This window comes from Dendropsophus ebraccatus, chromosome 5, assembly GCF_027789765.1.
Source record: "Dendropsophus ebraccatus isolate aDenEbr1 chromosome 5, aDenEbr1.pat, whole genome shotgun sequence".
In the NCBI taxonomy this organism is placed as follows: domain Eukaryota; kingdom Metazoa; phylum Chordata; class Amphibia; order Anura; family Hylidae; genus Dendropsophus; species Dendropsophus ebraccatus.
In genome coordinates, this window is record NC_091458.1 from 136,703,109 (window position 1) to 136,728,550 (window position 25,442).

The window sequence follows — 25,442 nt, forward strand, 5'->3', positions numbered from 1 at the left end:
CTGCACCATAAGTGCATGCTGACCAGTGTTGAGCAGAACTGTTAAAATGTTCAGGTTTGGAAAAATTATCCAAACACTGTGTTAGATTGCCCTCAGAAGCTGAATGCTGCCAGGAAAACATGGATACATCCATAAGCATAGGACCTTAGTGTCTGTATTGTTGAAAAACAAGTTATCGCTTCATAATCACACAAATGAGTTTGTAATAAGGTAGTTTCTAGAGATGAGCGAATCTCTTTGTTCTTATCTTCATTCTGCTGATCAGGCTCCGGGCTTTGAAGGCTGCTCTGCTCCATACCGCTCCTCCCCAGGTGCTGGGAACAGCAGGATCCAGTCCTAGGAGACCGGCGAGTTTGCCCAAGCCTGGATCCATCTTTTCCCAGCACCCGGTCAGGGGTGGCCCAAAGCCTGCAGCCTGAGGAGAAGAATGCAGATAGGAACAAAGCCATTCGCTCCCACTCATCTTTACGGCTTTTCTTTTCATTGACAAAGGTGGAAAAAAAAAAAAAAAAAAAAAAAAAAAGACAGGTTTATTTTAACTTTGAATCTTTAATAAAATGCTTGATTTGTAAACGTGTGTATTCCACAGTCTGTGCAAGGACTGCTTCTGTTCCCTTAATATCAGAGCAGAACCTGCTTACAACATATTGGAAATGTTCAGTACACATTGGCATTATTAGTTTAGGATCAATACAGAAGTGACAGGCCAGGACAGTAATTCAGAGAAGAGGGAAAACCATTGCATATTTCTGAAGATATCTATGTATAAAAAGTAAACCCTGGAAGTGCTGAAAAGGATTGGCCAATAGTCAGGAGGTGGGAGCTGTATTATTCCCCATGTATGGAATGAACAAGATCCATTTACAAAGTGCTCATTAGCTAGTTAAACTTTGGTCCAATTATTTTAGCGATCATCCAGCCACTCCCCAGAATTATGGTTATAACAGATGGAACCTGTCCCTTTTCATTGGCACAGGAAGGGGGCAAGACAGGAGATTAGCATAAGCAGCTCTCAGTGGACTTCTGGCACTAGTAAGGTGTGGTACAGTAGGACATTTATCAGCATGGAGCTGTGAGGATTGGAGCTCTACCTACAGCTAGAGGAATCCTCAAGAAAGAAGCAGCAGAGAGAACACAGAGGGCTGGAGAGGAGGACATGGTGTCCAGCCCATGTCACTACAGGCCGCTCACTGCCTCTACCCTGCAATCTCAGTCACTGTAGTCGCCAATTTCTGCCCATTCCAAACAGTCTTAAACTGTTCTGGTATTGGAAACTCACTCTGCAATAAAACAGGGTACACAGGTAAGAGATCTTCATGAGAAAAAAAGAAATATTCCAGGAAATATATATAATGGTGCCACGACAGACAGACAATACTTACAAATTCTCCTCCACTGCCTGGGACCAAAACATTCATTTCTGAAGATTTGGCGCTGATAATCTCACAGTTGAGGCTGTCCTTACTTAGATAAACGTGACAGCCATCAGTCTTGTTGATGGATATTGTTGGCACTTTACCCAACACCTAACCAAAAAAAAAAACAACTAATGTTAATTACAGAAGAGCAGGAGGAGACCGGGAGCTTGGACAGGTAATATAAACTGTTTAGGCAAAGGCTGCATGGACATCGCTAACTATGTTTGTGCAGCCCTTGCTCAGCAATTATTGGGGTCCATATAAGGGTCTGTTTACACAGAAGGATTATCTGACAGATTATCTGCTAAAGATTTGAAGCCAAAGCCAGGAACAGGCTAGACACAGATCAGGTCATAAAGGAAAGCATGAGATTTCTCCTCTTTTCAAATCCATTCCTGGCTTTGGCTTCAAATCTTTGGCAGATCGTTTTGTGCAAATGGACCCTAATAGGCCCAGTAAACGAGCACCAATCTAGCAGATCGGAGCTCGTACACAGTATTGGGCCGTCAGCTGCCAGTGTAATAGGACCCTAAGTTTCTTACCTTCATCCTTAGCCCCATTTCTGTGCTGGGGGGGGGGGGAATAGTCCTGCCCCCTAAGGATTAAACTTCAATAGCACAGAAATGGCACCATGTATAAAGGTAACAAACTTACCTTCAGCCTCAGCATCTCATATGCATTAGGGAGATATCAGCGGGTGAGATTCTTCTCAAAGTTTTATAAATTACTTCTACCTAGAACTCAAGTCTCTGCTGCCACCTCTGTCCATGTCAGGAACTGTCCAGTACAGGAGAGGTTTTCTATAGGGATTTGCTACTGCTCTGGACAGTTCCTGATATGGACAAAGGTGGCAGCAGAGAGCATTGTGTCAGACTGGGAATAATACACCACTTCCTGCAGGACATACAGCAGCTGATAAGTATTGGAAGACTTTTAAATAGAAGTACTTTACAAATGTGTGTCACTTTCTGGCACCAGTTTATTTTGAATACAGTTTTTGTTCTCCAGTGTACCCCTTTAGACTTATTAAATTATAGAAATAACTTAAAATTAGCTGTTTTACCATGCATTCAATGGCCAAAACAAAAATTAATTCCTACCTGTACTTTAACATCACGGGCATTAATGATTTCCACAATACCTACTGCATCTTCAAACACCAAGCCAAGCTTCTTGCAGTTGTCTGTAGAGATACGAAATACAGAGATATACAGTAAAACTAGAAAGTAGGTAACGGAAATGAAGATTATTTTTAAAATATATTTTTTAATTGTTTTTTCTAATTTTTAATCTCACTATCTACATTTCAAAATCTTAGTGTTTATTCTCATCACTAGGTTTAAGGATTCTTTTACATATCCAGATAAATCACTTAAGCACCTGTGTAGTCAACGACAAGCAATGATTTTTTTCTTTTAAACCCTAGGTGTTTTGATGAAAATATAAAATCGCTATGAAAAGTCGTTAATACTATGAGAAATACATTTGTATATATATTGTAAATGATCGTAATTGCATTGATATCTACACACTGAATGATGAGAGTTTACACTGAAAGACTACAGAACGATTAATGATTTTGAGGTGAGCTCAAAAGAAGCAAATCAACGACAAACTTTATTACTTTCGATTGTCGTTTGATAGTTGCAGTGTTTACACCAAAAGATTATTGCTTAAACGCAAAACAATTTAACATTTAACATGATAATCAGCCCATGTAAAGGGCCCTTAAAGTGACTCTGTACCCACACTCTGCTTTTAATCCAAGATCTGTCCTGTGGTCCGCTCTGCAGGTGATGCAGTTATTGTCATAAAAAAACTTTAAAATTGCAGCCCTGTGCCCATCGGGCGTGGCCTAGATTGTGTAGCATTAGGCTGGCACTCCCTCTCTATCCCTCCTCCCCACCCTCTTCATCATTAGGAATACCACTGGAACATTTTCTCCTGTCTGAACATTGAACAGGTGCCTTAATGATCCAGCCCATGTGCCGTGCTGACACAGGTGAGGAATAGGAGACAATCTGCCTGGAGCATTCCTAATGATGAAGAGGGTGGGGAGGATGGACAGAGAGGGTGTGCCAGCCTAATGCATACACAATTTAAGCATCGGCTGTTTTTCTAAAAAAGTTGTTTAGGACAATAACTGCATCACCTGCCAATCGGACCCCAGGACAACAGATCTTGGATTAAAAGCAGCTATCCGAAGGTACAAGCATTTTGGGGGGGCAGATTGTGGGTACAGAGTCGCTTTAAGCTGAGACATCTTGTTCTGTACAGATAATTTCCCAGCAGCGTCCTTTGATGGGAGTACAGTGACAGGTGATACCTGTATATACATAGGTACACACAATAGCTGTTGCTCACAACTCAGCAATCCCCCTCTTTAAAGCGTGACCTCTATAAAAAGGTCACTGAGCCCATCCAGAAGCCACTCTCATTCAATTGAAAGGGACTGATCCTATTTATTGTACCTATGGTACATGGGGCTAGCTGTAATACAGCAATGGGCCAAAAGTTTGCCATCCCTGCTGTAAAGATTATCTTCAAAATGCTGTTAAAAATAATGCGGCCCCATAATGTACAGAAAAATTATAAAAATAAAAATGGATTTCATGACCTGGCTCTGCTCAGTAGAACAAATAATTTTGTGTGATACATTTCCATAACCTTATGAGAATTCTCTGCTCTGCTTACTCACCAATCGTTATGGAGTTGATTTTTCCCTTGACTTGCAGGGTGCTGTTCACACACTTGTAGACATAAACCACCTGTTTAAGCTCAGTGTCACTTATCACTAGATTGGAGGCATTGTCTTGGTTTTCCTGCAAAAGCAAATAGTTGTATGAATAAGTGTCGGAAACCACCTAACGTACATTGTCTTCTGCAGGGGATTAGCAGTATGTCTCATCGTCAGAGGGGTTCAAAACCACAGATACTTATAAGTAGAGATGAGCGAATTTGCAGTAATAATGAAGTGAAAAGCTTTGTTGTCTCTATAATCCGCTCATCAGCCTGCTGCAGCTCCTCCATGGGTTCCTGGAAAAGCTGGTTCCAGTCCTGAGAAACTTCTTTGCCAGCACCGGGAGAGGAGCAGCACTTACAATGCAGCCCATAAAGTTTCCAGCAGGCCAACACTACGCTCTTTACAACAGAGTGCAGAGCCGTAGAGTTTTAAAAAGATATTCACACACGTACCTTTTAAAGAACACCAACCAACTAAAAATTTGCTATACGCTATCAATCAGTGCTAATACAGCCCCTAACAGATTTTCTAGACATGTCTGTCTGGAATACCCCACAAACATACTGATACGGTCCCGGTGCTGTATGCCGTAAAGTTCTCAACTAGTCATCTGAGCGTTTCCTCTGGTTGAAGTAGTCATAGTTCCAGGACTGTCCGGCGCTGTAATCATGCCTGTATGGGCATGGTAACATTATAGTTCAGTCATACAGAGGTGGGCCTAGTCTGACGTCTTGTCTCCGGCAGGCATGTGCAGTACCGCAGTGTTCTTTTGCCGCTCCACTGCAATCAGGGCCTTGCAAAAATCTTACAATCTATTAAGAATTGGGATACAAAGTGCATGAAGCATAAAAACACTGCTGACTGAAAGGTGAGAGGGGGTAGGAAGTGTCATCTAGGGAATGGTATTAGCCTGCCTATAGAGGTGAATCTTTAGGGCACGCTTAAAAGTGTAGAAGCTGGGAATGAGTCTGGGTTATCTGGCTAGGTAAAATACATGTTAAAGCATCCACCCTCATGGAGACTAATCATTCATTCCATACATATTATCTTTTCAGTCTCTTTCCCCCAATTCTAAGCTGCTGCTTTTTGCTGAAGAGAGAAAACTGGATGTAAGCTGTTCAATCTGTCTCCCCCTCCCTTCCAAGACGCTCATGTAAACAGTGACCCTGACTGACTGTCTCTGCGCTCTGTAAGCTGGGAGGGTAATCTGAGGTCAGGTTTCTGGTGAACTCTCTGATTTACCCTCCCGGCATTACAGAGTGCAGAGACAGACGGCCAGGGCGGATGTTCACATGTTCACTTTTCTGAAGTAAGGGGGGAGGAGAGAAATCAGAGCAGAGACAGAACAGCTCACACACAGCTTTCTGTGTCTTTAGCAGAACTGGGGGAAGGATACTGAAAACATAACAAGTATGGAACGGACTGTTAGTCTTCAAGAGGAGGAATGATTCAACATGTATTTTACTAACCAGATAACTCCTTTAAGTGTTTTGTTTTAGAGGCTGGAAAGAAAGATGAGCCTGGTTTCTGCCTTTTGCATGGACTGGAGAGCACGCAAGTGACTGGATATAGGGAGTAAAAGTAAAGTCAAGGTCTAGCACAACCTCAAGACAGTGTGGCGTACCACAATCCGAGATACATATGTTAAGTGTAGGGCATTTGATAGAGAAAATACAAGAAGCTCAGTTTAAGATATAAGGAGGACATGATGTTTGAGACAGCGCACAACCACTGGATGGTTGTGGGAGTGTAGTAACGTCACAGGTGGAGGTATATAGCCAAGTCATTAGCATAGAAATGGCACCTAAACCCAAATCTGTCCAACAGAGGCTGTATACACAGAAATCAGAAGACCCAGGACTGATCCATGAGGAAGCAAGCTACATTATATATGTACCTTTATCTATGGATTTTTTTTTTGTTTAAATCTCTCAACCACAGAACATGCACCCTCCCAGGACATATTCCTTTGCATACTTACCACTCTCCATTTTTTGCCTTCTAATTCAAGCACAGGTGGTTCCTTCTTGGGTGCTGGTTTGGCTGCAGGACCACCCAGGTGTGCTGGTTTAGGACTTGTGAAGGGTTTGGGTCCACTTCGTACTGGACCACTGTGAGACTTCAAAGAAGGATTTTTGTGAGTCTTCATGTCATCAGACACATGTTTCAGAGCTAGAACATATTGAAATGCAATAAAGAGATATTATGAGCTTTTATATTTTACATTTGGAAAGAAGGGAATATGTACACAGGTATGCTCATCTTAATATGCCTAATGAAGACTCCTTGAATACCTGTTCATAACTCCTTACCTACCAGGCCTTAAAGAACCACTTCTGCTTTTTCTTTTTATTCATTATGCAGCTAGTAAGCAAATATATACTTTAGCTGGATTACCTTATTAAGTTATTCCTTTCTATCTGAAAATTCCTAGAATCCTATCGTTCATTTGGGTCATGTGACCTCATGATGACCCATTGAAAATTACATGTGTTTCGGTGCTCTCAATGGAGCCACCATCTCTTCCTATATGATGAAGCTACATGGATTGTTCCACACAAGCTTTTAGCTTGGACAGAAATGGTACTGGTGCATGGCCCATGAGGTTGAGAAAAATCTGAAAGTAAGAGGATGCAAACTGCAATCTAAAAGTCAAGATGGGGGCTGATCACATGACCCATATGCAGTAATGAAATGTATGAATAAAAACAACCAGGATAGGAGGTTCATCCAATCCTGGCCATATTCAGGAGGCTGCTCGTAATGCTAATCCTCTAAACTAAAATGACATCAAAAGACATTGCTGCAAACTGTAAACCAGACTGCTCGACATCTCAAGGCATGGGTGGTCATTGTGAGATTATTAAAAAGAAAGAAAAAAAAAAACATACACGCTGCACTGTGTTTTGGAATGGAGAGTAAATCTGTTTATCTAGAAACACAACACTTGTCCTACCTGATGTATCTCGATGGAAAAAGGTGGCTTCACAGCTATTTTAACAGCCTCATTAATGGCTTGTGTGTTATGCATACACTTCTATGCTGGCATCACACGTCTAGCCCTAGAATCACTTTATACTGAATGTTTCATCATAATTATACATTCTGTTTATAACACGTCTGTCCATAACGCCTCACATACAGCAGGCTAATGTCATATCCTCGCACTTCCTTTCCGTCCTGCCACTTCCTCTTCAGTCACACTCCAACAGAAGTGCATGCAGTCATCATACCAAGGATGGACTAGTGCAACACCCTCACCTGGGGCTAGGCAGTGGTTTATTAACACTCCTCCCTGTCAGAGCTTTTATAGGCTGCAGATTGCCCAGAGGGTACAAAATCCTTACACTACTGTACAGCGCCCCCTAAATGTCACCCCACACATGCTCAGCATAGGACCTTCTCTTATGACAGCATAAGATTCCTGTCTCTACAGCAAGGGTAGGGAACCTTGGCTCTCCAGCTGTTGCAAAACTACAAATCCCATCATGCCTGGACAGCCAAAGCTAAAGCTTCGGCTGTCCAGGCATGATGGGAGTTGTAGTTTTGCAACAGCTGGAGAGCCAAGGTTCTCTACCCCTGCTCTAGAGTCTGTCCTGCAATGCTCCATTCTTTTGGAAACCTGTACAACAAAGTTGATCAACGTACCCATGCTCTGTAAAACTTCAAGTGTACTGAAAGATCTCCGTTCGTCAGACACGCATATAACCTTTACTGTCACTCTAGTATCTATCAAGCTTACAGAAACTGCAACACCTCTGATCTTTATCACTTCCTCTTTTGATGGCTATTTTTGCCTTGATCACTGTTTTTTTTATATTCTTACACCATTGTATATAGCGCCACAGAATATGGTGGCAATATGTAATATAGTAATATTTACTTCTTTATGTTACATAAACCAAAACGCTCTACTTTTTGGCCTTTTATAAACTAAGTGCCACTGTCGTTTTACAGAACTTTTGACATGTCGGACATGTCAAAAGTTTCAAATCGGTCTGGGTCCGAGTGTTCAGACCCATACCTATTGTGAGATAGAGCCGGGAGAAGACAGTGCTAAGTCCAGTCCCTCTCCCAGCTCTGTCACATGATCAGTCGGACTTATAATTAAGCTCTATGGAGCCTTACTGATCACATGACACAAAGCCAGGAAATGACCGAACTTAGCGAGATCTTCTCCCAGCTCTACTTAACGATTTGTACAGGACTGAAAACTCAGACCTAGATGGATCAAAACTTTTGATATGTCTCTGACATGTCAAAAGTTTTGCGACAGAGCGACACTTTAAGTTGTGGAGCAATACTTGTAAGGCTAGGTTCACAATGCTTTTTTTTTCCATCCGTTTTTTCCTCCTTTTTTGCAAAAAACTGATGAAAAAAAAAACACGGATGCATTTGTGTGCATCCATTCAGACCCGTTTTTCCACTAACTTCCATTGTAAAAAAAAAAAAAAAAAAAAAAAAAAAAAGATCAAAACGGATCCTTTTTTTTGACGGACACAAAAACGTATCTGACATTACTTGTGTCCGTTAAAAAAAACAGATCCATTTTGATCAGTTTTTTTTTTACAATGGAAAACAAAGGAAAAACGGATTAAAATGGATGCACACAAATGCATCCGTTTTTACATCAGTTTCTCACCCGTTTTTTGCAAAAAAAAAAAAACCAAAACGGATTAAAAAAAAAAAAAAAAAACTATTGCAAAAACGCAGTGTGAACCGAGCCTTACTTCAATTGCTACATCATTTTATTCTTATCGCATTATAGTCAGAGCCGCCTTCTTCTTACCTTTGGTGATATTCTCTCCCTGGTTAAGTTGTGCAAACAGCTGTGAACGGCCCACAGTGTCATCACTTGGATCTGATGCTGGAGCTGGTGGAGGAGGGGGAGGAGGGCCTCCAGGTGGTGGAGGAGGTGGTGCTCCAACTTTGGGGGCAGCCGGAGCGCTTGGTGCTGAAGCGGCAGGTCCAGCCTTTGGCCCCTAAAAATATAACAAAGGCAATGTACAACTACAACTTCTACTATATACACTTATTCAATTATATACACACACACTTACAGTCTTTCTCCAATTTAAGCCTGTTGTATGATGTTCTTTGATGTAGGCCTGAAGCTCCGTCCAGATGTTCAGATATGAGCGAACCCAGTCTGCATGTTTCTTATCACTGTTAGGTACATATAAGGTAAATGTTGTATTACTTCTGTAAACAATGTCCCCTTGCGGCATTAACAGTGATGAATAAAAGGTTCTGCTCCAAAAGGAGAGCATTTAAAGAACAAAATAAACAAACTTACACATCCTTGTAATCCTTTAAGACTCTGTTGGTGTAAAACATAGCTGCATCCATCATTTCCTTCACATAGGGACCAGGCTTCGGAGACTTGAAATTAGAATAGGTTAAAAAAATATTTGAAAAAAAACAAAACAAAACATATATCTACACAAAATAGAGAGGCTGGTGGCAAGAGATGAGCCAATTTACAATACAAATGAAGCAAAGCGTCTTGTTTGCGTGGCAGTCGGCTTATACATCAGCTGCCTATGACCTCTGTGCCGCTCCTCCCTGGGTGTCGGGAAAAGCTGGATCCAGTCCTAGGTAACTGGGAAAAGTTTCCCAGGGCTAGATCCAGCTTTTCCAAGCACCTGGGGTGGAGTGGCACCGAGATCATAGGCAGCCGGTGGGTGTATAAGCCGACTGCTGAGCATCAAAGCGCTTGGCTTGTAATGTAAATTCGCTTATCTCTAGTGGTAAGAACTACAATTTCCCATTATGGTCAGACATTTCAGAGCCTTTCTAAAACCATGTTCAGAATAGTTCAATTAAGCAGCGGGGAGTATACTCACACCCACACAAACATGCTGCTGTACGTGACTAAAATAAAAGAGGTATTAGAGAGGAAAATAATGGATTCCTGACAACTCACCACTGCTACCCATGCAAGAGCAGGAACACTTTCACTGAGGGCTGACAGGTGATTGAACAGCTTGCTGCCCCGGTTCTTCTCTCTGAATGCTTGAACGGCCTGGATTTGATTGGACATTGGAGCGAGGATTGCAGAAAGATCCTTCTATAATAGAGACAAGCAATAAAGAAAATCAGATTTCATATTACTGCAACATTTCCCATTATATGTTCTTAGTGATCACATGCAGACAGTAGGTTATTACTGAAGGGGAAGGCAGCTCCCCAGAGAATGGGGTTAAATCATTTTACATTACTTATCTGTTCTTTTCAGCATATACAAAAAAAGAAACAACTACATTATTAATTAGATTGTATAATAGGACATCAAAACGATCAGACTGTCCATTACAAGTGTTCAGCAGGGGACCCGGAGACGCCAGAGGACCCCAGGGGAGCATGGCAAGGCAAAAAGAGCAATGTTCATTATGTTCTATGGCAAGGGTAGGCAACCTTGGCTCTCTAGCTGTTGCAAAACTACAACTTCCATTATGTCTGGACAGCCAAAGCTAAAGCTTTGGCTGTCCAGGCATGATGGGAGTTGTAGTTTTGAAACAGCTAGAGAGCCAAGGTTGCCTACCACTGTTCTATGTAATCCTAGCACAATATTAAAAAAGAAAATTATTTGCTGGGGTCCCCCTTTAAATACAGACTGGTACAAGGAGAAATGACTTGCACAGAAAGTTTGGAGGAATAAATACACATTTCCACCAGTAAGGGGGGGGGGGGGGTACGATTTAACAAATAGGATATCAAGGAGACACCCCCCATAAGTATTTAATCTTTATAGTACAAAATAATATCTGCCACACTTGCACAAAAAGCATAAAAACAAGGAAGAGAGTCTGAACGTGTAACAGGAAACAGTGATATGCAAGAAAGGAAGTATTGAGTCAAGCGTTACCTCGTCCGGCTGCTGAAACTGTGATGCCTTAACCAAGATGTCACGCTGCATGTTTAGGCCCGCAAGTAACAATCCGGCCTAAAGGATAAAAGCAATATATTGAGCTGGACAGACAGCAAACTAAGGGCCCTATTACAACAACAGATTATCTGACAGATTTTTGCAGCCAAAGCCAGGTATGGACTATAAACAGAGAATAGGTCATAAAAAAAGACTGAGATTTCTCCTCTTTTCAAATCCATTTCTGGCTTTGAAATCTGTCAAATAATCTGTTGGTGTTATAAGGCCCTAAGAAATCTAAATAGTTATTGTCATCTTCTGAATGCCCATAACTCCATGAACAAAAGTTATCCAGAGATAACTGAGGCGTCTTACCTGTGTGTCCACATCTCCACCTATTTCCTTGCTGATTTTCATAAACTCTGTTACAGCGCCCCCGACGAGAGCATCATAGGCCTGAACGAACTGGGCAGTTTCTACAAAGAATTCGCACCAGAAGACAGACATTATAGACTCTAATTGTTACTATAAGGCTGGGTTTACATATATCAGACGGTCCGGCATCATCCTTTTTTGATGCCACAAATGATGGCAAAAATGCATCAGTTGTCCTTATCCTATTTTTTTTTAAATAAAACATCTACAGCGTACGTCAGAGCGCAGCACTCAGGCGTCAGAACTGCGATCCAGCAGCACCATTAACCCGCCCTGGTTAAGCCTCTTATACTTAGCCCTTCCTCGAAGTCCCAGTGCCAAAAACGTCGTAAGCCGTGCGCTCACTCACCATAGATAAGTCCAATGCCCATAGAGGATGACTGTTCCAGTCATTCTCTACGGGTGTCGGAGTCATCTCTGGTAAGCGCACGCACGGCTTCCGACGGGGATTTCTCAGTGGCAGGACGGGCTCCAGGACCAGGACTTTGAGAGGGGGGTAAGTATAAGGGGCTCCACGTGTGTGTGTGTGTGTGTGTGTGGGATGGGGGGGGGGGGGGGGGGGGTCAGGCAGTTCCCTTTAAACTGTCCCATAAAAATCAAAAGGATCAGTTTAAAGATGCACCACTTTTCTATTGCAGCAGAAGGAAACACCACTGGATCGCTGGAGAAGTGTAAACATGAAGTCAAGAACAAGAGGAAACAGTGGGAGGTTAGTTGGGGGAAAGATCAGAAGCAAGGTGAGAAAATAATACTTTACTGAAAGAGTAGTACAGGGCTCCAGATGGCGACCAAAATGGTCGCCAATGCGACTAATATTTTGCAAATGGCGCCCAGATTTATTAATCTGGGCGCCATTTGCGACTGGCCCCGGCGGCGGCGCGCTGTCTCTTTAAGTCCGGTCCCCGGCTGATGCGCGGCTGCCGGGGGTGTCCCGTCCTATCCCCGGCAGCACGGCGCATCAGTGAGCTGCCTGGGGCCCTGACTTCCGGCACAGGAAGCGCGCGTCAGAGACGCTTCCTGTGTCAGAAGTCACAGCCCCGGCGTACAGGGAGCTCACTGACGCGCCGCGCTGCCGGGGATAGGACGGGACACCCCCGGCAGCCGCGCATCAGCCGGGGACCGGACTTAAAGAGACAGCGCGCCGCCGCCGGGGACAGCGCCTGAAGAAGAAGAGGATCGCCGGGGGAGCGGGTTGTCAGGTGAGTTTGTGTGTTTATTTTTTTTAAATACTGCTTAGCATAGAGGAGGAGGGGGGGGGGGGCATCTATAATGGGGGGAAGAGAAGGGGGGGCATCTATAAGGGGGGGAAGAGAAGGGGGGGCATCTATAATGGGGGGAGAAGAGGGGCCATGTTCAAGGGGGGGAGAGGGGGCTAGCTATAAGGGGAGGGGGCATCTATAATGGGGGGGAAGAGGGGGCATCTATAATGGGGGGGGGGGAGAGGGGGCATCTATAATGGGGGGGGAGAGGGGGCATCTATAATGGGGGGGAGAAGGGGGCATCTATAATGGGGGGGAGAAGGGGGCATCTATAATGGGGGGGGAGAGGGGGCATCTATAATGGGGGGGGGAGAGGGGGCATCTATAATGGGGGGGGAGAGGGGGCATCTATAATGGGGGGGGGAGAGGGGGCATCTATAATGGGGGGGAGAGGGGGCATCTATAAGGGGAGGGGGCATCTATAATGGGGGGGAGGAGGGGGCATCTATAATGGGGGGGAGGAGGGGGCATCTATAATGGGGGTAGAGGGGGTCATCTATAAGGGGAGGGGGCCATCTATAAGTGTAGGGCAAACTGGCTGCAGACACTGGGAGATAGATATATGCACAATTATTATTATCAGGGCCCCTCAGGTGTCTGTATTGTAGGGGGTCACTTGCATTAGTCACTAGGTGAGAGATATATCTATTTATATACACATCTTGTGGGGGGTCACTATGGCTGCAGTCATAAGTCTAGCTCAGTATGTATAGACTGTTGCAGGCTTTTAAAGGGAACCTGTCACCCCTGGTGCCGGGGTGACAGGCTCCCAACCCCCCGTTAGAGCCCCCTATACTCACCTCATCGCGCCGGGTCCCGCTTCTGGAGGTGGTCAGGTCACGGAGATCTCAGCCGCTGCAGCCCGGAGCGCACACTGAGAGATGAGTCCAACGCTCATAGAGAATGACGGATCGCTGGACTCTCCCGTCATTCTCTGAGCGTTGGACTCATCTCTCAGCGCACGCCGGGCTGCAGCGGCTGAGATCTCCGTGACCCGACCATCTTCAGAAGCGGGATCCGGCGCAATGAGGTGAGTATAGGGGGCTCTAACGGGGGGTTGGGAGCCTGTCACCCTGGCACGGGGGTCAACAGGTTCCCTTTAAGTTCAAGTTCAGAAGAGTAAGCCTCATTAAAAGCTGAAGTACTGAGTCAGACTGTATATGGTTGTCAGACTGTATATGGTTGTCAGACTGTATATGGTTGTCAGGTTGCAAGTTTCCATGTTGAACATTTTCAAACTAAGAAAAGAGAGAATCTAAAGGAGGAGGAGGCTGCCGTGGCCTCTGCACACAGTAAGTCCCATGTAACATAACATTAATTTTACATGGTTTAAAATGTTGGCGACCAAATATTCTATTTGGCGCCTAAATTTTTCAGGTTAGGAGCCAATGGCTCCTAGGTAAATTTTTTAGTCTGGAGCCCTGTAGTAGATGCTTGGAACAAACGTCCAGCAGATGTGGTTGGTAAAGCTACAATAACAGAATGTAAGCCTGCCTGGTATATACATGTATCTATGCTAAGATGATAAGAAAGGAAATACTAAAAGGGCAGACTAGATGGACCAGGTGGTCTTTTTCTGCCGACAATCTTCTGTTTCTAAACCCGGCCTAACAATGCTGATAAAGTGTTACCCTTCTCACCTGCAGCACTAGAGCCAGCTCCTGATCCTCCTGCAAGAAGCTCCAGCTTCCCCACAGCCTTCTCCAGGCGTACAACTAGATTCTGCAGATCTGCCATGGTTTACTAAATACAGGGGGAAAAAAAGCATTAACAGCAATGTAAAAAACCTGTATAAACTATAATAAGAACATATGAAACTACCGACTGTGTGATCCTCAGCCCCACTGCAGCTCAGAATAAGGAAGACCTGAAGTATTGCAGCCTCATTCAATAGTCCAGGAAGTGGCTGAGCGTGTCAGAGCAGATGCCGAGGCATTCCACCAATGCAAACACCGCCTCTTACTTTCCTGGGTCAGAATCAGGTACATTCCACAGATACGGCATGCCTCCCTCCTACCAGTCCTCTGCAGCGGAGCCGCATACAGCCGTCACATCAGTTAAAGGTATAATAACCACTCCTTACTGATCTATATACACAGAACATGACCATATAAAGGAGACTAAAAGGTACAGAGGGTGAACCATGCGGCTAACACTGGGATTACGCAATGGTGAGGCCAGATGTTAGACAACTGTCTATATCACAGTGTATACGTGTAAAGCAAACTATATCCTATGGTGAGAACATAAAAGATGGACGACGTTTGAAGTGTAAAGAGGAAACATCTTCTAGTGCAGGGCTAAGGAACCTTGGCTCTCCAGCTGTGGCAAAACTACAACTCCCATCATGCCTGGACAGCCGATAGGAGTTGTAGTTTTGCCACAGCTGGAGAGCCAAGCTTCCCTACCCCTATTCTAGTGTATAACTGAGCCCTGAATACAATGCTGGTTGCGCAACTCCCATTAAAGTGTCAATGCCGTTTAATTATGCAGAAATCAATAGTACAGGCAATTTTAAGAAACTTTGAAAAGAGTGAATTTACAGCTACATCACCGGCTATCTCCTCTTAAGTCAGCACTGACCTCTGAATAGAGGCTTTCACACAGCTCCCGCTGTGTAATCCTTTGTTCTCTGCTGGCGACTAATCTCCCTTCACCCCCCTACCCCCTCCATAGGTTACACAGGGCACGACTGACGTAAACTAGTCGAGATTTCCTGATAATGAGCAGTAAATGAGAGAGAGGAGGGAGGGGGGGGGGGGGGGACCCGGGGAAAGTCTTTTTGAATGCAGATAATGGCAGATTTGTCCAATAAACCCAATTACAAAGTTTCTTAAAATCACCTGGACTATTGATTTCTGCAAAAAAAAAAAAAAAAAAATGAGTGACACTTTAAAGTCTGTGTGAGTTACACAAACTGTATAAGACACCCAGTATGGCTGATCAGCTTCCCTACTACCTCTGGCGGCCACCAGCAGGCGCTCTACATGAGTGTAGGTCCCACATTTATCAAATATTCAGTGCATATTAGAGATGAGCGAACGTGAGCGCCAGTGGCTGACCCTAGGGGGTCCTGGAAAACATGGATACAGTCATAGGCCAGGGAACCTTGGCTCTCCAGCTGTTGCAAAACTACAACTCCCATCATGCCTGGACAGCCAAAGCTTTAGCTTTGGCTGTCCAGGCATGATGGGAGTTGTAGTTTTGCAACATCTGGAGAGCCAAGGTTCCCTACCTCTGCCATAGACTATATCCATGGTTTCCAGGACCCCCTAGGGCTGCATCCAACTTCTTTAGCCATCGGTGATCACATGCAAAGCGTCAGGATCAGGACAGACGTGTCGCTCATCTCTAGTGCATTTGCTATAAGTCTATGCAGTCCAGTCTGCAGCCACATATATACCTTTATATCTACGTATTCATATTCTATATATTACCAAGTGGCCACTCCCACTCTTCCCTGTACATATAGAGCTGTCAGTCAATGACTAGCACCGCCCACTTGACTACTTAGAATGAGCAGAGGCTTATATGAATAAATTAAGAGTTATCCTGGAACTTTCCTCATAGAACTATACAGGAAGCTGCTGAGCTCCTCCTGCTCTATAACAGACTGGGCTGCATTATCTACATCGTTCACACTGCAATAGTAACCGCACGCATAACGCAGCCCAGCCTTGCTGTCAGTAGCCCCTGAGGACACCACTGACAGTCTGTACAGCGCACGCAGAGGAGACATTCCGCTCCCTCACACACAGATACCGCTACATGCATGCCGCGTCATCCGCACACAGCCCTAACGTGTACAACCACGCAAGACGCACACACCGCCATACCGGCAAACCGGAGCAGTCCCCACAGGAGCCCCGCCCTGCTCACCTCCGTGCGGCTCCCTCGCTGCCCCACTTCCGGCAGTCACTTCCCAGTAGGCGCCGCGGGAAATCACTTCCGTGACAGCGCCCGTGGGCGGGGCTCCGGGTGGGCGTGGCTACGCCTGCCGCCCTCGGAGTTGTTCGGAAGTTGCTTTCAGTACTAAGCTCGTTTTATTTCCCGGTCTGGAACCATTATATCATTGTCCATCACTAGTTTAGTGGCTGCATATGTGTTCGGGGGCTGTGGTCTTGTTGGCGTTAACTGTAAATTTAGGGACTCGACTGTTGCCCAATTCAAAGATGGCGGCTACGTCCGCCTTAGAATCACGGGATGTGGGCAGTTGCCATAGAAACGAGGAAGATCAAGCCGTGACGTAGTCAACCAGATGACATAATGGGGAGCTGGAGGCTCGTTCTGTTACCAAAGATGGTCACAGAGCTACCAGGCTGAGGGGGCGTGGCTAGCTGCGGTCACTTATCAGCTGCAGGTGGCGGCGGCTCGTGTGCACAGGGGCTGAGGGTGGAGGCGGTATGTGAGGGAACTATAGTGTGCACAGGGGCTAAGGGTGGAGGCGGTATGTGAGGGAACTCTAACATCCCATAATATAGTGTGCACAGGGGCTGAGGCGGTATATGAGGGAACTCTAACATCCCATAATATAGTGTGCACAGTGGCTGAGGGTGGAGGCTGTATGTGAGGGAACTCTAACATCCCATAATATAGTGTGCACAGAGGCTGAGGCGGTATGTGAGGGAACTCTAACATCCCATAATATAGTGTGCACAGAGGCTGAGGGTGGAGGCGATATGTGAGAGAGCTGATGGAACTCTCCCCAGAGGATGGAGAACTCTAATGGTGCGTTTACACAGAAAGATTTATCTGACAGATTTTGGAAGCCAAAGCCAGGAATGGAATTGAAAAGAGGAGTAATCCCAGTCTTTCCTTTATGACCTGTTCCCTGTTTATAGTGTGTTCCTGGTTTTGGCTTCAAAGACCTGTCAGATAAATCTGTCTGTGTAAACGCACCATAAGGGTCCATTTACACAGAAAGATTATCTGACAGATTATCAGCCAAAGATTTGAAGCCAAAACAAGAAACAGACTATAAACTGAGATCATGTCATAAAGAAAAGCCTGAGATTTCTCCTCTTTTCAAATCCATTCCTGGCTTTGGCTTCAAATCTTTGGCAGATAATCTGTCAGATAATCTTTCTGTGTAAATGGACCCTTATGGTGCGTTTACACAGAGAGATTTATTTGACAGATTTTGGAAGCCAAAGCCAGGAATGGATTTGGAAGAGGAGAAAACTCAATCTTTCCTTTATGACCTGTTCCCTGTTTATAGTCTGTTCCTGGCTTTGGCTTCCAAAATCTGTCAGATAAATCTCTCTGTGTAAACGCACCATTACACTTTAATAAGCTTGAGTTTTTCCGTGTGCGGTATAAATAACAATACTTATATTCGCTGGGTCACTACGGTTACAGTGATGACAAATTTGTGTAGTTTTTTATGTCTTACTAGTTTTCTATGAAAAAAACAACTGTTGCCACATTTCAATATCCACAGCAAATTGACAAAATCCAGCAATTCTGGTTCTGTGAATTCTTATTTTTTTTACAGTATTCACCATGCTATATAAATAACATTAGAATGTTATAGCTTGCATTGTTATGGATGTACAGATACCAAATATGCTTAGTTTTGGCACCTGGGCAAGACGGTATTGGCAGAGTCACTTCAGCAGTCGCGGAGGGTAAGTATAGTCCTCCAGCTACAGAAGTAACCCATCAGCACCCCGTAAACACCCATCAGGCGCTGAACATATTATTTAGACATTTAAATGTGAGTGTCTAAATAATATTGGTCACGTCATTTAAAGGGAACCAATCATGCCAAAAACTGTCAGGCCTAGAGGGGCGCGATTACAGCGCTGAACTTTGTAATGTGTGTTATTCAAGTGAATGGCCCCCTTCCCCGTGTTCCCCCCCACGCCGGAAGTGTGGTGCATTATACTCACTGCATTGCTGTCAACCCCAGCCGCCATCTTGGGTCGGCCGCTCCAGCCATCCCTCATGCCGGCGTCAACAGCTGCGATTAGCTGAGCACAGTTATGCTCAGCCAATTGCGGCTGAGCAGCTGATGACGTGGCTGAGGGGAGCCGACATGAGGGACGGCTGGAGCGCTCCAGCTGGCCTCCCGAAGATAACGTTGTCAACCCAAAATGGCGGCCAGGGTTGGTAAGTATAATGCACCACACTTCCGAGGGTAGGGGGAACACGGGGATGGGGGTCATTAACTTAAATAACACACATTACAAAGTTGTATAAGTTTGTTATGTGTGTTATTTAGTGAATAAATGTTGAACGCCGCCCTACCCCTTTAATGAACATGGAGCAGTTGAGAAGAGGGTAATGTGTATGGGGTGGGGGTCATTTACAAAAGTTAGTAATGATGCGTTTACACAGAGAGATTTATCTGACAGATTTTTGAAGCCAAAGACATGAATGGATTCGAAAAGAGGAGAAATCTCAGTCTTTCCTTTATGACCTGTTCTCTGTTTATAGTCTGTCCCTGACTTTGGCTTCAAAAATCCGTCAGATAAATCTGTCTGTGTAAACGTACCATAACCAAAGCTGTGTGGAGAGTAAACTATGTAAAAGGAAGACGTAGCTGGAAGAGGTCATGGCCGTCTAGACTGGTTGAAAAAGGAATGGAACATCTATAATAAGATCAGATGTCGCCTTTGAGTCACCAAATGTAAATGTTTGTTCTGCCTATAACTGTGGTGCGTCAGTAATGTGCTCACCTGTAAGGTCAGCAGTGTGCTGGATTGTGAAACCACTGGCAGCAGATTCTCACCAATGCTTGGGTGTTACTTGAAGCTATAGTTTCACATGCTGAAACTTCTATAGCAGGTTCCAAGAGATTCAAAAAAGGTAAACAGGTAGTCTGAGAAAATAAACAAAGTACAGTGCTACCTCGGTTCTTGAACTTAATTGGTTCCAGAGGGCAGTATGAGAACCGAGCAGCGTCTTCCCATAGGAAATACAGTGGGATTAGGACATACAGTGGTGCCTTGGATTACGAGCATAATTAGTTCCGGGACTGTGCTTGTAATCCAAATCCACTCTAATAAGGGTACAAACCCACTTGACGTATTTGCTGCGTGAATCAGTCTTACAAATAAGCAGGCAAAATGCAGGTTGGCTTTATATGATTGTTCTGCGTTAAAATACGCAATTGCGTATTTTTGAAGCATGAAGCTTGTTGTTAGCAAAGCATCAGTTGTTAACAACCTGTGTGAAAAACGCATGTAGCTTCATGCTTCAAAAATACGCAATTGCGTATTTTAACACAGAACAATTGTATAAAGCCAACCTGCGTTTTGCCTGCTTATTTTTAAGACTGATTCACGCAGCAAATACGTCAAGTGGGTTTGTACCCTTAGGCTGGGTTCACACTACGTATATTTGAGGCTGTATGTTTGAGGCTGTATAGCAACCAAAACAAGGAGTGGATTGAAAACACAGAAAGGCTATGTTCACATAATGTTGTAATTGAGTGGATGGCCGTCATTTAATGGCAAATATTTGCTGTTATTTTAAAACAACGGCTGTTATATTGAAATAATGGAAGTTATTTACCGTTATATGGCGGCCATCCACTCAATTTCAGCATTGTGTGAACAGATCCTTTCTGGGTTTTCAATCCACTCCTGGTTTTGGTTGCTATGAGGACCTGACATGAGGACCAAATACAGCCTGAAATATACATAGTGTGAACCCAGCCTTAGGGTGCGTTCACACCTACAGGATCTGCAGCAGATTTGATGCTGTGTTCAGTTATTTAAATGAAATCTGCTGCAGAAAATCAGCTGCAGATCCTGTAGGTGTGAACACACCATTAAAGTGACTGTACCACCAGGCCCAGCTGAAGCACTGGAGGCGGCCCGACCCACCCCTCTATGATAGGGTTCCATTGATTCTAATGGAGTCACGTCATGGAGGGGCTGGAGTTTCTTCCCACTAAGGGTGGGTCGGTCCGCCTCCAGTGCTTCAGCTGGGCCTGGTGGTACAGTTACTTTAAACCAAAGCAAATTTTCCCATCAGAAAACATTAAACTGCAGACAATTGGTTCCACATCCCAAATATAAATATTTGTAGATACAGGAAGGAACTGCAAATCCCCCATAATGCAGTAGTGTAGTACAACAGGCTAGCATAGAGAAGCAGGGATGCTGTCAAAGGTCTGTGTGGTCACATGACAGTAATGGGGAAGAGGTGTGCCCAGCATGGACCAATCAGGAAGTGAGAATCACAGTGCAGGAGGACAGTGACAGAAACATTTCTATACAGCGGTGTGAAAGTCCTTGTAGAACTTATTACACACCAGTGCGACAATTCACGTCGCATTGGTGTGTAATAAACTCTACAAGGACTTTATGTGGAAGTGCTGTCTCTACAACTTTGTTGTGGACTACTTGATGCCAACTTGGTCCGGTTTGGTGAGACGTGCACCCGCATTTCACTGTATACTTGTGCTGCTGAAAGACTTTGTGCTGTAAGCGCAGGCAAATTATAGCAGCAGTGTGTATAGCTGAGTGTAAGTGCAGGCACATTATAGCAGCAATGTGTATAGCTGAGTGTAAGTGGAGGCACATTATAGCAGCAGTGTGTATAGCTGAGTGTAAATGCAGGCACATTATAGCAGCAGTGTATAGCGGAGTGTAAGTGCAGGCACATTATAGCAGCAGTGTGTATATCTGAGTGTAAGTGCAGGCACATTATAGCAGCAGTGTGTATAGCTGAGTGTAAGTGCAGGCACATTATAGCAGCAGTGTGTATAGCTGAGTGTAAGTGCAGGCACATTATAGCAGCAGTGTGTATAGCTGAGTGTAAGTGCAGGCACATTATAGCAGCAGTGTGTATAGCTGAGTCTAAGTGCAGGCACATTATAGCAGCAGTGTGTATAGCTGAGTGTAAGTGGAGGCACATTATAGCAACAGTGTGTATAGCTGAGTGTAAGTGCAGGCACATTATAGCAGCAGTGTGTATAGCTGAGTGTAAGTGCAGGCACATTATAGCAGCAGTGTGTATAGCTGATTGTAAGTGGAGGCACATTATAGCAGGAATGGAGAGGATGGGAAACACAATGGCTAACAGAGACTGCAGGGAGCATGAAGGAATGAGCAGGGCAGATGTGGGCACATACTTGCAGCACTCTCTGTCTGGCGAGAGAGGGGTTACAGCTATGAAGAGATTACCTCCACAGTCCTGTCCCCTGATGTAAGCCCAAGCCTGAAGTGAATCTGCTATGATTTGGAAGGTGGAGGAGACTTCCTGGGTCAGAGTACAGGGCTGTAGACCGCGCTATGGAGACCATGCCCCTCCCCCACTACCCTTGCAACCAGTACAGGGAGCTCTTAAACCAAGTAACAATTTTGAAAATCTGTGAGCTCTTCTTGCAAAACGCTCTAATTCCAAGTTACTCTTAGGCTACAAACCCACTTGGCGGATCTGCAGCGAGTCTCCTTGCTGCGTTTTTGCAGCGAGACTCGCTGCAGATCCCAGCCCTATACTTTCATTAGCAGAGAAACTCGCAGCAGGGCACTGATTGGCCGGGCGGGCCGTGAAGACAATGGGAGCCCCGAAGCAAGCAGGAACGGGGACCCGGTAATGTATAATGTCCGGCGGCTAGGGGGTTAATGGGGCGGGCTGCAGACAAAATCGCAGCAGGGATGTACATGGGGCGGGCTGCAGACAAACTCGCAGCAGGGATGTACATCCCTGCTGCAAGTTTTTCTGCTAATGAAAGTATAGGGCTGGGATCTGCAGCGAGTCTCGCTGCAAAAACGCAGCAAGGAGACTCGCTGCAGACCCGCCAAGTGGGTTTGTAGCCTTAATCCATCTTTAATTGGTTCCAGCAGCCACCAATAATTACCTACAATACTCATTTATTATACTGAAAAGTGCCCAGTGTAATCACTGCAATACAGTACAGCACTATAATGTACAGTACAGTACATTACAGAGCAGCACTATACTGTACATAACAGAGCAGCACTATATACTGTACAGTACATAACAGAGCAGCACTATATACTGTACAGGACATTACAGAGCAGCACTATACTGTACAGGACATTACAGAGCAGCAGTATATACTGTACAGTACATTACAGAACAGCACTATATACTGTACAGTACATTACAGAGCAGCACTATATACTGTACAGTACATTACAGAGCAGCTCTATACTGTACAGGACATCACAGAGCAGCACTATACTGTACAGGACATTACAGAGCAGCACTATATACTGTACAGTACATTACAGAGCAGCACTATATACTGTACAGGACATTACAGAGCAGCACTATACTGTACAGTATATTACAGAAGAGCACTATATACTGTACATTACAGAGCAGCACTATATACTGTACAGTACATTACAGAGCAGCACTATATACTGTACAGCACATTACAGAGCAGCACTATATACTGTACAGGACATTACAGAGCAGCACTATATACTGTAAAGGGCATTACATAGCAGCACTATATACTGTACAGTACATTACAGAGCAGCACTATATACTGTACAGGACATTACAGAGAAGCACTATATACAGTACATTACAGAGCAACACTATATACTGTACAGGACATTACAGAGCAGCACTATATACTGTACAGGACATTACAGAGCAGCACTATATACAGTACATTACAGAGCAGCACTATATACTGTACAGGACATTACAGAGCAGCACTATATACTGTACAGTACATTACAGAGCAGCACTATATACAGTACATTACAGAGCAGCACTATATACTGTACAGGACATTACAGAGCAGCACTATATACTGTACAGGACATTACATAACAGCACTATATACTGTACAGTACATTACAGAGCAGCACTATATACTATACAGTACATTACAGAGCAGCACTATATACTGTACAGGACATTACAGAGCAGCACTATATACTGTACAGGACATTACAGAGCAGCACTATACTGTACAGGACATTACAGAACTGCATTATACTGTACAGGACATTACAGAACTGCACTATATACTGTACAGGACATTACAGAACAGCACTATATATTGTACAGGACATTACAGAGCAGCACTATACTGTACAATACATTACAGAGAAGCACTATATACTGTACAGCACATTACAGAGCAGCACTATATACTGTACAGTACATTACAGAGCAGCACTATATACTGTACAGGACATTACAGAGCAGCACTATATACTATACAGTACATTACAAAACAGCACTATACTGTACATAACAGAGCAGCACTATATACTGTAAAGGGCATTACAGAGCAGCACTATATACTGTACAATACATTACAGAGAAGCACTATATACTGTACAGTACATTACAGAGCAGCACTATATACTGTACAGTACATTACAGAGCAGCACTATATACTGTACAGTACATTACAGAGCAGCACTATATACTGTAAAGGGCATTACATAGCAGCACTATATACTGTACAGTACATTACAGAGCAGCACTATACTGTACAGTATATTACAGAAGAGCACTATATACTGTACAGTACATTACAGAGCAGCACTATATACTGTACAGTACATTACAGAGCAGCACTATATACAGTACAGGACATTACAGAGCAGCACTATACTGTACAGTATATTACAGAAGAGCACTATATACTGTACAGGACATTACAGAACAGCACTATATACTGTACAGGACATAACAGAGCAGCACTATATACTGTACAGCACATTACAGAGCAGCACTATATACTGTAAAGGGCATTACATAGCAGCACTATATACTGTACAGGACATTACAGAGCAGCACTATACTGTACAGTATATTACAGAAGAGCACTATATACTGTACAGTACATTACAGAGCAGCACTTTATACTGTACATTACAGAGCAGCACTATATACTGTACATTACAGAGCAGCACTATATACTGTACAGGACATTACAGAGCAGCACTTTATACTGTACAGGACATTACAGAGCAGCACTATATACTGTACAGTACATTACAGAGCAGCACTATATACTGTACAATACAGAGCAGCACTATATACTGTACAGGACATTACAGAGCAGCACTATATACTGTACATTACAGAGCAGCACTATATACTGTACAGTACATTACAGAGCAGCACTTTATACTGTACAGGACATTACAGAGCAGCACTATATACTGTACAGTACATTACAGAGCAGCACTATATACTGTACAATACAGAGCAGCACTATATACTGTACAGGACATTACAGAGCAGCACTATATACTGTACAGTACATTACAGAGCAGCACTATATACTGTACAATACAGAGCAGCACTATATACTGTACAGGACATTACAGAGCAGCACTATATACTGTACAGTACATTACAGAGCAGCACTTTATACTGTACAGGACATTACAGAGCAGCACTATATACTGTACTGTACATTACAGAGCAGCACTATATACTGTACAGTACATTACAGAGCAGCACTATATACTGTACAGGACATTACAGAGCAGCACTATATGCTGTACTGGACATTACAGAGCAGCACTATATACTGTACAGGATATTACAGAACAGCACTATACAGTACATTACAGAGCAGCTCTATATACTGTACAGGACATTACAGAGCAGCACTATACAGTACAGTACATTACAGAGCAGCACTATATACTGTACAGGACATTATATACAAGAAACACTCAACAAAACCAGCAATTATAGTACAGTCACTAACTCCTCACTCATCCTTTACTGTATAGAGTCCCCTCCATCCCAGCACT

General features: G+C 44.0%; 1 protein-coding gene across 2 annotated transcripts; it reads right to left on the minus strand.

Annotated features, from left to right (window-relative positions):
* Positions 1-529: 529 nt before the first annotated feature.
* CAP1 (cyclase associated actin cytoskeleton regulatory protein 1) lies at positions 530-16,709 on the minus strand. Of its 2 annotated transcripts, none has more exons than XM_069971404.1 (13): positions 16,603-16,709; positions 14,364-14,466; positions 11,405-11,505; positions 11,030-11,107; positions 10,088-10,231; positions 9,458-9,543; positions 9,222-9,327; positions 8,951-9,143; positions 6,143-6,333; positions 4,117-4,240; positions 2,519-2,601; positions 1,383-1,526; positions 530-1,280 (listed from the first exon to the last, which is right to left on the minus strand). In XM_069971404.1, exons 2-13 carry the CDS (start codon positions 14,458-14,460, stop codon positions 1,197-1,199), a joined length of 1,431 nt encoding a protein of 476 aa, XP_069827505.1. In that variant the 5' UTR covers positions 14,461-14,466; positions 16,603-16,709; the 3' UTR covers positions 530-1,196. The 2 variants fall into 2 exon arrangements, with proteins under 2 accessions (XP_069827505.1, XP_069827506.1); XM_069971405.1 differs by having other exon boundaries at positions 16,560-16,634.
* Between the last annotated feature and the right edge of the window lie 8,733 nt (positions 16,710-25,442).